The 15368-nt window shown below is 36.5% G+C and overlaps 1 protein-coding gene across 1 annotated transcript; it reads right to left on the bottom strand.

Annotated features, from left to right (window-relative positions):
* Nucleotides 1–3821: 3821 nt before the first annotated feature.
* Nucleotides 3822–5243, bottom strand: LOC133800731 (NAD(P)H-quinone oxidoreductase subunit T, chloroplastic). Its single transcript, XM_062238761.1, has 2 exons — nucleotides 4860–5243; nucleotides 3822–4318 (listed from the first exon to the last, which is right to left on the bottom strand). The coding sequence occupies exons 1-2, from the start codon at nucleotides 5192–5194 to the stop codon at nucleotides 3898–3900; spliced, it is 756 nt and encodes a 251-aa protein (XP_062094745.1). The 5' UTR covers nucleotides 5195–5243; the 3' UTR covers nucleotides 3822–3897.
* Between the last annotated feature and the right edge of the window lie 10125 nt (nucleotides 5244–15368).

Raw genomic sequence — 15368 nt, forward strand, 5'->3', positions numbered from 1 at the left:
AATTTCAAAAACTATTAATGAAGCACACATTTAAGTAAGAGCACATTTTATTTCTGAATGATTGAAATATTGTAGGGTCATGCAGCGTAAGAGGATGTAGCTAAAGAATTGTTTACGATAGACAAGTACTCTGCAAAAATATTTGTTGTAAATTTTCTGCAGATACAGTGATATTCTCTGCAAAAAAAAAAATAGCCAGATTCCCCTTAGTATGGCCAAAGCATGCGAATAAAGCCTTGTACTCGAAATAGCCAATCTAGGGAAATTGCGAAACTACATGAGCAGTTGGCGATAAAGATAAAAATGTTGGCCAAGCATTAAAGGGCACTAGATGCTCAAATAACCGATGATTATGGAGATAACCTAAGGATAGAGTGCCTATAAATATAACACTCCACAAAGTTGAAGCCAACCCATAACAAAAAGAAGAGACAGATGAAAATCCACACAACAAGGATTAGATATTTCAAAGAAAACAAGAGGTTTGATAGAAACCAAATTATGTTGATTTATAGAGAGTCAATTCTTCCTTGCAGGATAATGGTAACAATCAAGGTTCAAATAAACGAAAGAATTTAGAATCGAAGGAAACTGTCGAACAAAGAATTGAAGGAAACTGTCGAACAAAGAACAACGTAAACAGACAAATACCTGAAGTTGCACTAAAGAACAATCATCTTTGAGTAAACAGAGAAAGAGATAATATTCATGAGGGTGAAGACTAATTAGGGCTGAGCACTAATGCAATATTACTTGCCACCTACAACATACTGCAGTAGATCTCCAAACCCCCATTAGTCATCCGTAGTCGAGTATTATTTTGAGGATTAAGACCCATTTGGACGGCAGTGAAGCTAGAACCTATGGTTGACCTAATGCTTCCAGCAAGGGTAGCTCTGCACCGTTGCGAGAGCCACTGTGCGATTTCTAAAAAGAAGTGGCCTAGAATAAAGGTCAGTTTGGGAAGGTAATCCCATAAATCTGTGGCCTCATACCATTGGTGAAGACCTCTGAAATGGGGAGCAGTAGGACATCAGTTGGAATGTGCAACCCTATATATGGTGGGATGAAGCAGATGGTGATCTAGCTAATGACTTCACATGACAATACTCCTCACCAGAACTTTAGTGCTACTTCAGGATCAGGGTCCCCTACAAGCCAGTACACTCCAATAGACTAGCAAGAAAAATACATCTTTGTGTTTACCAATCAAAGGACCTCATCAACATAAATTTTTGGATGACATAAAAGAAGGCCTTCACAACCAATCAAATCCAACAGGGGAAGGGAGATGAGCAAAACTCTTCCGGTACAACAGTTTTGCTCATTACAATCTAGGGATCTGCACCAACTACGAGGAAAAAAGTTCAGGTAGCAGATCCGAACCCCCCATGAAAAGTTTGAGTAACAAAAGAGAGAAAAAATAGACAACATCTATAGCTAATGAGCACTAAATTATAGCTTTTGGCTGGTTAAGCAAAACTATTATTTATAGAGCATAACTTTTGGCAAATTAAGCAGAACTATTATTTCTATATCATAACTTCTAGTGGATAAAGAAAATATATAGTGTAGATAATAATCTTTGGTAGATTAAGCAAAATTATTTTTTCTGTAACATGACCTCTAGCAGACAATTCAAAGCTCTCATTTGTGAAACATTGTTTCTAGCAGAATAAGCGAACCCATATTATGTTTTATAACCTTATCAGAAATATTAATAAAATATGAAAATATTTTATAATTTCGAAAGATTAATTTGTTCAAGTTGTTTATATTTTAGTAGCAAAGAAAAAACAATCATTTGTTCAAAAATATCAACTTTTACGAGTAAATTTTTTCTTCTCTAAGAACATAATGATTCCGAGTTTCCTTATTATAAATTTCAAGAATTGAAGTTTTGATTCCCAATAGTATGCCTTAAAATGATATGCAAAATCTTTAGCAACAAAAGCTTGTTAGCAATATCTTTTGTGTGCAGGTAGGCGGAGATTCACAATACCGCACCACCAAAATAGTAAAGATTCGTTGCAAAAAAAAAAAAATAGAGCACGCACAAAATGAATCAGCCAACAGGGAAATCTTGGAAAATCGCAAGATGTGAGGAATAGTTAGAAGCTTTGATGGAAGCATTGACTAGGCATTGAAATATATTAAATAGGATGGTGAGCGACATGTAAGGAAAAGTCTAGGTGATGAGTGTCACAGGCCGGCTATTTGGGTACTCCAACTAGACGGAACATGCGGCACTTGCAGACTCTTCAAGCTAGCAAGTCAGCCTACAACACACACCTACAGGCAAACAAACTCAGTGGTTAGCCACATACACATCTCGGACATGCAACGGGCAATAACGAAGTATGAGCAAGCACAAAGCAAGTCATTCCTAGGAACGTCCACACAACACAAAGCACACAACAAGGCAAGTGGCACGCAATGGCCCAACGAAGACAACAAACAAGTAACACATAGGCAACAAGGAAGCACACAGGGGCAAGTATGGATAAATATTGTTTTATTAATATATAGCTTTGATAGGGCAAGGGAGTACACAGTTTTGGCCCCTATCTGCTGATGGCCATGGTGCTTCCCTAAGTCACCAGGTCACCTCCCCCTAAGGAGCCTTATAGGGAAATAAAGTCTTCCCAGGAACATATATGATTTTTGTCTGGGAGACATATGCAATATTACAAAACTGCCACTACCCTACCCCATGAGGTTGCTTGGTGCAAGACTTGACTAATGATCAAGCACCAATGCATGCTCACTTACAAAATGGCCCCATGTGGGTGTGCCAAAAGGGCAGCACGCCACAATGAGCGCCTACAGATACGACATTATCAATTGAAGATACATAGGAAAACCTCTTAGCTAAATAAAGAGAAGAAGCACGCTTTTTTGGCAAACAAAAAGAGTGAAAGCGAGGGTTAGTTCAAAGAGTGAACTCAATTTAAAGTAATAAATGAGAGATGAAGAACATAGACGAAGACCACTGTCAGTGGAACGAAGCTCGATAGCTTCCAGAAATCCTTGAATTGACGATGTTTGTCCGAAAATGATGGTGATCAAAGTTCAAGTGAGAAAGAAAGAAGACACTCCTTACCACTGTAAGAGAGATGATCTACAAGAAAAATGAAGAGCAATCAGTGCTGACCAAATCCAGAGCAAAGCTATGTCCATGCGTGAAAAGACCAAATAGGGTTGAGCCTGCACTCAAGACATCTTTTCCCCTAAGCAGTTGTGTATTGATTGCAAGGCCACCAGTAGTCGTCCGATATAAGAAGGAAACATCTAGGAGATAGAGGCCCTTCTGGAACAACAATGACGATAGAGCAGAAGAACAACGAGAACAGAGGCTGATAAAATGCTTTGTTGTTGAACTTTTAGCTCAATTTGAAGGAAAGGAAATGAGCGGAAAGGGGCGTTAGATGGATTGACACATGGAACAATCATGATAAATCCTTCTATCTCCTCCTTTATTATTTTCTCAATAAATGGTAGATGAGGGTCTCATTTTGGGGACCGAACTTCATTCTTTATACTTTTGTAAAGAGGAATTGCATAGCAAATCATTGATTGACTTAAGCATCATAGAACTTTTTTACAGGGCCCCAATTGGTTCAACCTCTCAGTTCCATTGAAGAATTCAATCTTAGAAGTGATTGAATAAGTCGAATGCGCAATCCAAAGACCCGTCAACATTAGTAATTGGAAGAATGAAATCTTTATTAATTTGTAAAGATATTGTTTTGGGGAGAATTTGACAGAAAGACTATATTATATTGTACAGTATTTAAATAATGAAACACCCATCAATCGACTCTGTATCAATTAGTTACACATTTATTATTATTCATTAATTAAGGTAATAAGAGTCAAGCTTTAGCTAGTAACTAATTAATACGGTTCTTTGAAGAAGATGACATAAATAATACAACCAATGGCAAAAAAAAGAATGAAAACATCAATGGTAAGAGCAGTCATTGCCTGATCACTGAGAGCCATGTTCTTTCCACCCAGACGATCAACTATGTCTGGGACAGGTTCATAGTTGCTCAAATCTTGTTCATAAGGATCTTCCAACTTCATCCTTATCTTCTCGGCTTGCCGGCTCGCGGCCTCCTGCGCAAGCGTCCAATCATAGAACCGGCGGCTCTCATCGTTGCTCAGCACATGGTACACTTCTCTCAGCCTCAAAAACTTTTCTGACGCGGCTTTAAGAGGAAGAGAGGTTGTGTCTGGATGGTATTCTTTTGATAACCTCCTGTAAGCTCCTTTGATCTCTTCTAAATCCGCTTCTGCTGATACTCCTAAGAACCTGCCTCAATTAATAATGCATCACTACCGAATAGTACTTTTCAGTGCTATATATATGTATTAATTAATAATTTAAGTTTCAGTTTATAATGGTAAGTACTGGAAACTGGGATAGGATGATGCCAAGAATATGTTGTTCGAAACTACTGTACGTTTCAGTTTATAATAGTATCAGCGCACATGACACGTGAATATTTTATACAAGTTTTTCCATGTTGCACAATGGCCATAAATATGTTCGATTTAGTAAGAATTCTTTGAAAGGAAAGTGTCCCATCATAGAACCCATTAATTCCAATATTAGCCATCTAAAATTATAACGAGAGTATAATATTAAATTCTACCTTTAAGTTGAGCCTTATCCCCAATTCCCAATATAAATAAAACTCAGTTACTTTTGCATAAACTAAATTGACATCACACTCACTCCTAAATGGGAATGCGATGCAATGCAAGAATCAATTTCTTGTATGGGCGAATAATTGAAGATAAGTATATTTGACTATAGGTATGTGTATATATGTATATATTTGTGAACTCACTGGTAATGGGAATCAGTAGAGTCGTTGAGCAAATCAGAGAACTCTCCTAAGAAATTCCTCTGCTGGTCTACGGCACTGGTTGACTCCGAAGAAGTACTGGCGGCACCGCCGCTTCCGCCAACCCAACCTTCATCTTCGTTTTCCCAATGGATTCTAGTGTCTACTCCCGGCGGCGCTCTCTCCCTCTTGCTGGGGCCTTGCGACACTGCGCACACCCGAAACCTAACACGGCCACCGGCTCTTCTTTTTGACGTTATTGCTCTGCTTATTCTTCTAGAGCTCCCAAGCGCTAAAGAGTGTAAAGCTTGAAAAGCACCGGCTGTTGTGGAAGCCATGGACAAAGGTTATACAAAAGATGATCTGGTTCTACAAACAAAGCTCTCTCCATTAATACGATTTATGTATTTTTTGATAGCCTCTCGTTTATTATGTGGTTCAGATTTTAAACAAAGTAAGCTTTCACCTTCAATTATTTAAGAAATAAATAATTGTTTATGGGTTCTCAAACACAAATACTTCCCTTGTTTGATAATTTAGTATGGGAAATTTTGTGTACATGATAACTTATTAAATTTTTTTAATATGCAAACATAAATTACTATCTCAAATATATGATAATTTCAATTTTTTAGACAAAAATACTCCTGTCATTTAAATACATATTTTCTCTCTCAATCTGAACTCTCTCTTTAACATCTCTCATTCTCTCACTCACTCTACCATTCTAATCGTGTAGATCTCGAAAAAATATCAAAATTTATATAAAAAAAATCATCTGAAACCGACATTTGAGTGAAAAAATATAAATCTCTAAAGGTTTCGTCAAATTTCAGTTCACAATATCGAAATTGCATCGAAAAAGTATCGTTTTGGACAAAAACCAAGTTTTCATGATTGCATCGCGACAACATCGAAACACCATCGATTTGACATTGAAACACCATTGATTTTGCATCGAAAAAACATCGTTTTGGCCAAAAAATAAGTTTTCATAATTACATCATAAGAGCATCGAAACACTATCGATTTTGCATCGAAATTGCATCGAAAGACCATAAAAAAAACATCTAAATTGCATAAAAATAATGTATTTCGATGTTCCTGCAATGCAATCATGAAACTTGATTTTTGGCAAAAATAATATTTTTTCGATGCAAAATCGATGCTGTTTCGATACAAAATCATTGGTGTTTCGATGTTCTTGCGATGCAATCATGAAAACTTTTTTTTTTTGCCAAAACGATGCTTTTTCGATGCAAAATCAATGGTGTTTCGATGCAAAATCGATGTTGTTGTGATGCAATCATGAAAACTTGATTTTTGGCCAAGACGATGTTTTTTATGCAATTTCGATGCAAAATCGATTGTATTTCGATGCTCTTGCGATGTAATCATAAAAACTTGTTTTTTTTGCCAAAAGGATGATTTTCGATGTAAAATCGATGGTATTTCGATGCTATTGCGATGCAATCATGAAAACTTGATTTTTGGCCAAAACGATGTTTTTTCGATGGTGTTTCGATACTCTTGCGACACAATCATGAAATTTTTTTTTTGCCAAAACAATGTTTTTTCTATGCAAAATCTATGATGTTTCGATACAAAATCGATAGTGTTTCGATGCTATTGCGATGCAATAATAGAAACTTGATTTGACTTGATTTTTGGCCAAAACGATGCAATTTCGATGCTCTACACAGAAATTTGACAAAAATTTTAGAGGTTCATATTTTTTCACTAAAATGTCTGTTTCAGATGATTTTTTTTTAATTTTGATATTTTTTCGAGATCTACAATGAGAATGAAAGAGAGTGACAGAATGAGAGAATGAGAGATGTTAGAGAGAGAGAGTTCGGATTGAGAGAAAACATTGGTGTTTGAATGATAGGGGTATTTTTGTCTAAAAAATTAAAATTTTCATATATTTTGGATAGTAATTGGTATATTAAAAAAATTATATAACATGACATTTCTTTTAGTATTTGAGTCGTAATTTCTTTCAAATAATTTTTTGAATTTAAAAAAAAATAGCTAATAAATCATTTACATAAATCTAAAAATAATAAGAAATGTACAGTGTAATGAAAAATGGCAAATTTTCCTTTAAAAATTCGATACATTTTGTTCAATACATTAAAGCTAGTTCATAAAAATTTAAAGACTGGTTTAAAAAAGAAAATCTTGAGTGCTTAAAAGATTTTTACATTAAAAATTCATTAAAAATTGAAAAAATTATAATTTCCATTTAATTAATTAAACTAGTACCATGATGTAGATTTTAGTTACTAATGCCATGGAAGAGCAAGGCGTGAAACTGCATCGGCTGTTGCTATGCCTGAATGTTAGACTCCATCCTCAGATATAGTACGAGGAGACTCAACACTGCTAGGAATGTCCTCGAGTTGAGAGATCTTTTAGAGAGAAAGTCTAATTCTCAAGCATAGGTTAGGAATGAACAAATAGAAAATATATCTTTTTTATAGGTAAGCGTAGGCGCTCCATAGCCTTGGATAAGGTGAGATTTCCAAGGAAAGCCTTAGCCATTGATTAGATTGTTGGATGGAAGCTACCTCATACGCCTGCTGTTGTACCCAGTTTCCAAGCTACATATTCGAGTTAAAGGATATGATGAGAGTCCAACTCGTTATTAGCTCAGAAGATGCGAGTATGTAAATAATATTAGATGATCAAATCAGGATATTGCTACGCATCATCTCGCGATATAATTGGTCAGATGTTTGATTGCTCGATTGACCTCTGGTCAGGCAATGGTGAAGCCAGTAATCGATATGAAATCATTTGCTCGATCACAAGTCGATGGTTGACGATGAGCTCGATCACACGTATTTCTCAATAGAAATTAAATAATTATATATTTTAGTAGTTATTCGGTACCAATTTTTATGAAACTGAATACATCTTAGTATTTAAGAGTATGATTGGTTCGCGATTAGAAAAATGTATTTTTTAAAAGTGAGATTCGGAAATGAAAATCTGAATTTAGTGACTAAAAATATGTTTATGAAAATGTGATTGGTTCAATGTCAGTAAACTGTTTTTTAGTTTTAAAAAACTAAATCTGTTATTAATATTAAATTTGAAAATATAACAGAAACTGAATATATGAGATTTTAGAAAATAATTTCACAAAACTGAGAAAACGAGCTTTTCTCGTTTTCAATTTTCCTTAACAAATTTTGGATACAGATTTGAATTTGATTTTAAAAAACAAACTACCAATCACTAATTATAATGGGTCCCACTAATTTTAAGTATTTGAAAACATAAAATTGAATCCTAATAGGATACCAATCAGACCCTAAATAATTGTATTTAAATGTATTTTCAAATTGGAATATGTTACTTTCTCCTATTTTGAAGGGAAAAGAATCTAAAGCAGGTACTTTATCAATAGAATTGACTTTGTCATCGTTTTTCACTCACAAATTATCTGTACTAAAACTTCAAAAAATAGCTTCATAGTTGTAACCCATAAGTAAAAAAATAACAGTTTCTTGTGAAGTAAGTGGAATTAACCACTAAACAACAAAACAAAATCTACATATCTCCTTCTCTTGTTCTCTTTTGTTTAACAACTTAATTTCCTCCTATAATGTTTGTTGACGAAATTGTGTGACAATAGTTTTGTGCTTTCATCAAGAGCATTAGGCTTTTTCCCTTTCGTTTCTTTTCTTCCTATACTCATTTCTTCTTAAACGCAATGGTTAACACGAGGCAGTCAATCCACCCTGAAGAGGAGCAAACTATCCTTGTTATTCGAGAGTGTACCTATGGTGCCTATAGGAAAGGCCACTTCTCCCTAGCAAGAAAAAAGGCCACAAAATGATGGTAACCAAGAATATGATCATGACAACTAGTCATCCCCCACAAGACCTAACAACCAAAGGTACGATTCGACAAGGTATGTCCCTATGTTTGAGCTCGAACAAGCAATTCTAGGGCGAACTTGACAGCCATAAAGGGCCAATTTATAAAGATATTGGCAAGGTTTCCACCTGTTAACAATCAAGGCAATCCATAGGTGGCTATGAAAGCACAACAGACTTGGGCTATAGGACATCCACGAGCCAAATTTACCAAGCAAGCTGGTAATGTTGGAGGCATCAGAAGGTCACCCCATAGGGTTAATGGGCCTTAGAACCCTACTATGAGAGATCCTCCAACCATTAGCATTAAAAATATATATCAATCTACATGGAGCAGCTGCTAATTGCTCAAGGGGCAGCTTAGGGAGCTACTTGAGGAACCTCCCAAAGAACTGGTTTAGGAAACATAGGAGGTAGTCAACAGAATATCTGGCTTCCTTCACCACATATACCATAGAATCCTAGGGCTAATAACCCACGACGGGGATCCCGAGAAGGATCAGGTCGAGAAGAAGAAGGAAGGCTCCACCATATCCTAGGGTTGATATCACACAACAAGTGTCTCGAGAAGGTTCGGTGAGAAACGTAAGAGGAGCAAGTGGTAGAGCTCGTCAAGAAGCAAGCCATATGTCTAGGTTTTGAGCAGCTGACAAAACAATCCATGTGAATAATCCACCACCTCAACCAAAAACAAAGAGGAGTAAGTTCCGTAGAAGGGAGGTACCGACCAAATAGCATATCGATCACGGTATATAATGATGAGCTGGTTCCACAGCATCACAAATACTAGTGAAATAATTGACTCGTGCCTGAATTGAGAGATCATCTCAATATATCTTGGGAATACAACGAGAAACCTATTCCAAACTTACGCATGCATCTGAATGCTTGGCGAGAAGTTCAGAACAGGGTACAAGAACCACCGTACCCACAACAAGAGTATCCTTGGATGAACCTACAAGTAAATGGGAACATCCACAATGATTGAGGTCTAGCTCCGGTGAGTCAAAACCCATACATTACACGTATAGGAGCTTGGGGCCATATGGCACTGAATCAGCTCCCCAAAGATAGATTGGTGTAACCAATCCCTATGCAAGATTAATTGGCAAAATAGATTACCACTTGTAGAGAAGCATATGAGAATGCTCTAGTCAGGGAGCACCTGTTAATTATGACTCAAATGAGGAGCTTAAGCCCTTTGCTTCTCACATTATAGTTGTTCCATATCCACTGTAACGACCCGGATTTTCAAGACTCGATAATGCGGAAATATAAATGTTTTCATTTAACAAAATGTCTCAAAAACTCGTATAAATTTTTTTAAAAAAAAAGTTGTATGGCCATACTTAACATTTAGTTACAAACATATTTTATAAAGAGTAGAGTGAGCCTAGTTTAGGAAAATTACACAACAATTCCAAAAATAAAATGGCTTCCCAAAAGGTCGGTCCAGATGTACATTTGCAAGGTAGACTCCAGCGCTCACTGCTTTGCCTTGCCCTTGCTCTTACCTACAATATGAAACAGCTAGGTAAGCGAAAACGCTTAGTAAGATCAACTTTCAAACAAAAGCATGTAGAGAATTAGGGTTCCGGACCCTACACAATCAATTTCAAGAACGCTAAAGTGTCCTGTCAAATTTATGGTCATGCCTGATAACCAATGATAAATTATATTCATAACTAGATAAATTCCTGCACTCAGAAAATCTCAGAACAAGCAGATATATTATATCACAACTATATCTTATCAACAATTATATCCATGCACTCAGAAAATCCCAGAGCAAGCAGATATATTATATCACAACTATATCTTATCAACAAATATATCCCTACACTCAGAAAATCCCAGAACAAGCAGATATATTATATCACAATATAATTCGAAACCAACGCTCGACAATTTCCAACAATTCAGGGGTAACGCGCCCTCCAACATAATTGCTAATCTGTAAAAGAGAATCGAGTCTCCACACTAAGATCTAGCCAACAAATATCCTCATCAAGGGTAACTATCGTGTTACCTAGGACATCGCTACTTATCCAAGAGTGTAACCCAATTTACACGATTTTATGGAGACTTCTATGTTAATCAGTGGTGCTGGTGAGCAGTTGCCCCTAGGTTGTTCAACCTCACTCAATCTTGGCAACCCCTAGTATCTCTAGGCACTCTCACTGAATGGCCAATATTCGCGGCTGCTATCCAGGAATAACTTATCAGATCACTTGCTCGGGATCTAACCGTTCACTGATTAAGTAAGCATGAGGGCCCCTAGGTCCCATTTATTTTGGCGCCCCTAGGTTTAACCAGCTTATCCTCATCTCATGGCCACTCGTCGCGATAATGAACCGGCCATAAATAAAATCAAGCAGTGTGACGGGGATAAGTCGTCTAGGATATGACGGACATCTACCGTTCATATTTTCTAACTCAGCACCCACTAGACTAACGTCTCTAAGCAACTTTCTACGACAAGGTATATATGTGCATGTATCCCTATACTAACATACAATACAATAATTGTTTCATGTTGCAGCCATACAATATAAGTTGACTTGGAGTCCTTAGCGCCCAGCAGGTTTTCACCCTCCAACGTTCAGTCCAGTTACGCTTAGCCAATACTGTAGTTATCCATACAGTATACTCGGATTAATTATGGCACTCATAATTCATTATTATTATTTTGGGCAGTTTGGTCATTTTAATAAAAATCATTTGTAAGAATTTATGATCCTTATCTGGTTTTAAACCTATTAAGGAAATTCATACAAAATATTTGAGACTAAACCCTAAGTCTCGGGGAGACCTATCCTATGGTCTCGATACCTAGGCTCGGGTATCACAGTAGTATTTTCCCACAATCCGCTAAAAATCTTATTATTTAAAGGTATCGCTATTAACCCGCACTTTCGACAAGTCGGTTAAAATATGTAAGATTTTAGCCGGTATTATATCCAGACAATACTAATAAATTCCTTAATTAATTTTTAAAGAAAATAAGCTCTTAATTTCCCTTTTATTTTTCTTAAGGTTTTAATCTCTAAAAACAGTTTTAAGAAAATTGCCTAATTTGTCTTAATTAGGAAAACCGTTAAAAATTTCCCGTTTTGACTAGTTAATTTTCCAAAATCAATCAATCAAGTTTACTTACTAGAAAATAATCCACTTAATCATTTTCTCAAAATATAGGGTTTTAAACCCTCTTTTAATTTATTAACTTAATAATAAATAAATTCTTTTATTTTTAGAAAGAATAAAATTTCTTTAATAAAAATAATTCCCACTAAACTCAAAGTGGTATTTTAGGTCAAAATAGGTTTTCAAGACTTACCAAGTTTATATCTTGAAATAAGAAAATTTTTACTTTATACCTTAAGTTCCAAAATCTCATTTTTGCACTAAGTGTGAAAACCATATTTTTCACATTTTTAACTACATACTTTGTTAGTTCATAACTTGAAATTTACTTACCCAATTGTTACCAAAATTTCCCAATTCTATTTTTGGTATGCCATTTAGGTCTTTGTAAAATCTTTGGTCAAAATGAGCATTTTTGATGGGTGAAATCATTTTCTAACAATGAGGTAAAAATGACCTTATTTTAAAGTCTTTATTTTTTTCCAAACTTTGACAGTTAATAACTTTCAAACAGTTTAGTATTGTCTTACCAAATTTTACAGTAGAATACTAGGTTATTCCAAAAATATGTCCACAAAATTTTAGAAAAAACTGGATTCATTTGCCCTATACAGTGGCTGTCCAAACTTGGTTCCGAAAATAAGAATACGAAAAAAACAGTTTTTTACCTAAACTTTAAAATAGCATAACTTACTCATTTGTAAACATTTTTTAGTGTTTCAAAAGCTAAATTTTATGTACTCAATCTCAAAAATATCACAGTATAATTTTATTTTACAAAATAAATATACAGTGGCTGCTTGACCCCTTGGAAGTCACAGCTCAAAACATGTTTTGTTTTAGGGTTTCCTACAAAACCCTTGAGGGTTTTGGTTCCTATTTTCAAAAATCAATACACAAGCATCATAAAAATTATAAAACAACTACCATAACCTTATTACATCACCAATAAGAAACTTTAAGCATTGAATATACAAAATAATGCTTAAAACTAAAAACCCTACAACAAAATCATAAAAAGTAAACTTCTTACCCCTTTGGTGTTCTTGCTTAAGGTGTGGATCTTCCTACTAGATTTGGCTCCTTCAAAACCTTTCAAAAACCCTAACCAACTTCCCCCAACAACATAGATTAATTAGCTATTTGAAACTCTATGATTAAAACTTGACAAAAGTCTAGATTAATGAAACTTTACCTTAGGGAAAACCCTTCCTAGACCAAGACTTAGCTTCCAAGTTTCCTTGGTGTTCTTGGGGCTGAAAATGGAGAGAACACTTGAGAGAGTCTTCAAAAATCAGATGAGAGTGAATGAGGGAGAGTGGTGTGGTCAGTTGGGGAGGATTAGAAGAGTTTATCAAACTCTAAAATTCCTAAAAACACTTATGTAACGACCCAAATTTACTAATAAGGTTAAGGGCCTTGATTAGTGTGCCGGGAGGGAATAACTAGATTATATGTGATTTAATGGTTAAAAGCATGTTATATGATTATTTGAATATCTGTGATGCATGACTATGTGTATTAGTATGCATGTAGGCCCTGATTAGGTTAGAAGGGCACAATCGTAATGTTGGCCCGTTGAGGGCATAACTGTATATATGCGTGATAAATTTTTGAGACCACATTATTATGTTGATATATTTTTAATCTGTGACTCGAGACGATCCTAGTGAGCGGTTTAGCAAAAAAGTCACGGCGGGGATTTATACCCGGCTCGAGGCGAGCCTAGGGGTGTTTCTGGGAATTTAGAGAATATATTGGAGTCTATTTTGATATTGAGGAATATAATTGGTGATTAGTTAGGTGCCGGGAAGTAAGCGATAAATATTAGAGACATTCGAGGAAATATCGGGAATTGGGTGAAATGACCAAAATGCCCCTAGGTTGATTTAAAGGCTTAGGGATAAAGGGGAGGGCAAATTGGTCATTTGGCATATAAAGGATAAGTGTTATCAGGCTTTATGCTTTAGTGGAATAGGTAGAAGGTCTTAGAAATCTGAAGGAAAGAAAGAAAAGAAAGAAGAGAAGGAAAAGGGAAAGAAAAACAGGGTAATTTCCAAGAACGGTTTGGGACTTCTTCATCATTTTCTTCTGGAGATTTGAGGCTAGAATCCAAAGGAGCTTAAGGCTGAGATTTTACACTTGGGGTCTTGATCAGGTTGGGGAAACTAGCTGAGGTTGCTCATCATTTGAGGTAAGATTTTGAGGTTAATATTCAGTTCCTGGTGTTTGTGTTGAGCTGGTTTTTCTAAGCAAAGTTCTGTGGGAATTCTAGGGAGTTGAGGCTGAAGATTTGGGGAGGAGAAGGCTAAGAAAGAGTGAGAGACAACCTAGGCTAAGCTCATCCATCAAAAGTAAGAAACTCTAGTTTCAAGCTTTGTGATTTCTGTGGTTTTGCTGAGATTTTGAGCCTTAGGTTCAACCATGGTGAATTTTGTGATTTGGAGTGCATGTGATTGAGTTATGTGTGGTTGGGATGTTTGGGATGAGTAGAGGATGTTGGTAGGCTTGTTTTTATGTTTGGTTGAAGTTTGGAAGAGTTTTGGTAAGGTTTGGCTCGGGGAAAATCGAAGGAGGAAAATGCAGGGTTTGCTGTGCTGTGACTAGCGCTACAATGCTAGTCACTGGGCGCTGTAGCGCTAAGCTAAGTGGTCTAGGGCATTTTAGGCTCTGTTTTTAGAACTGTAGCGCTCTCCTTAGAGCGTTGTAGTGCTACCCTGTTTTCATAAAGGGGTTTTTGGGTGATTTTCAAGGGTTTTTGCCCGGGGGTTCGGAGTTTGATTCCACCACCCTGTTTGGTGGAATTAGGGCTTCCCGAGGGCTCGGGATTGGTCCCAAGGCTAGGTTTTGGACTTGAGGTTTGGTGATGATTCTGATCTATGGCTGTGACTAGGTGTGTGCTAGGGCTCGGATGGGATCGTGCTTGAGGATCAAATTAAACAAAGCTAGCGAATCAAAAGGTAAGAAAACTGCACCCGGTTATGTGTTTGTGATGGGACTAAGAGCTCCCTATATCTGTATGATGTCATAGGTGATAATATGTCATGGGACATGTGATAAATGGCCTAAGGGCGCCGTAAATTATACTTGCGCACAGGACGCGGCTCAGCAACTGGTAGCTGAGGACTGCTTAATATTCACTGAGCTCGGTTTAAGCGGGCCAGAGTCAGTGGGATAAATAGAGGGTGTGGCCTAAGGGCGTTAACCCTAGTTATCATGTGTGAATTGATTGGTGATATGGAATGACATACTTGGTATGCTGAATACTTGAATAACATGAATGTTTAGACTGTTGAGTACATGCTTATGCGGTATGAGTTATCTGATTGTCTGTTGAATGGTTATGCTCTGTTATTGTGTTTTCTTGCCGGGCCTTGGCTCACGGGTGCAACGTGGTGCAGGTAAAGGCAAAGGCAAGTTGGACCAACCTTGAGGTGGAGAGCTGCGGGGCTGAATGTACATAGTCAGCTGTTCGGCC

This window comes from Humulus lupulus, chromosome 9 (genome assembly GCF_963169125.1).
Source record: "Humulus lupulus chromosome 9, drHumLupu1.1, whole genome shotgun sequence".
Taxonomy (NCBI): domain Eukaryota; kingdom Viridiplantae; phylum Streptophyta; class Magnoliopsida; order Rosales; family Cannabaceae; genus Humulus; species Humulus lupulus.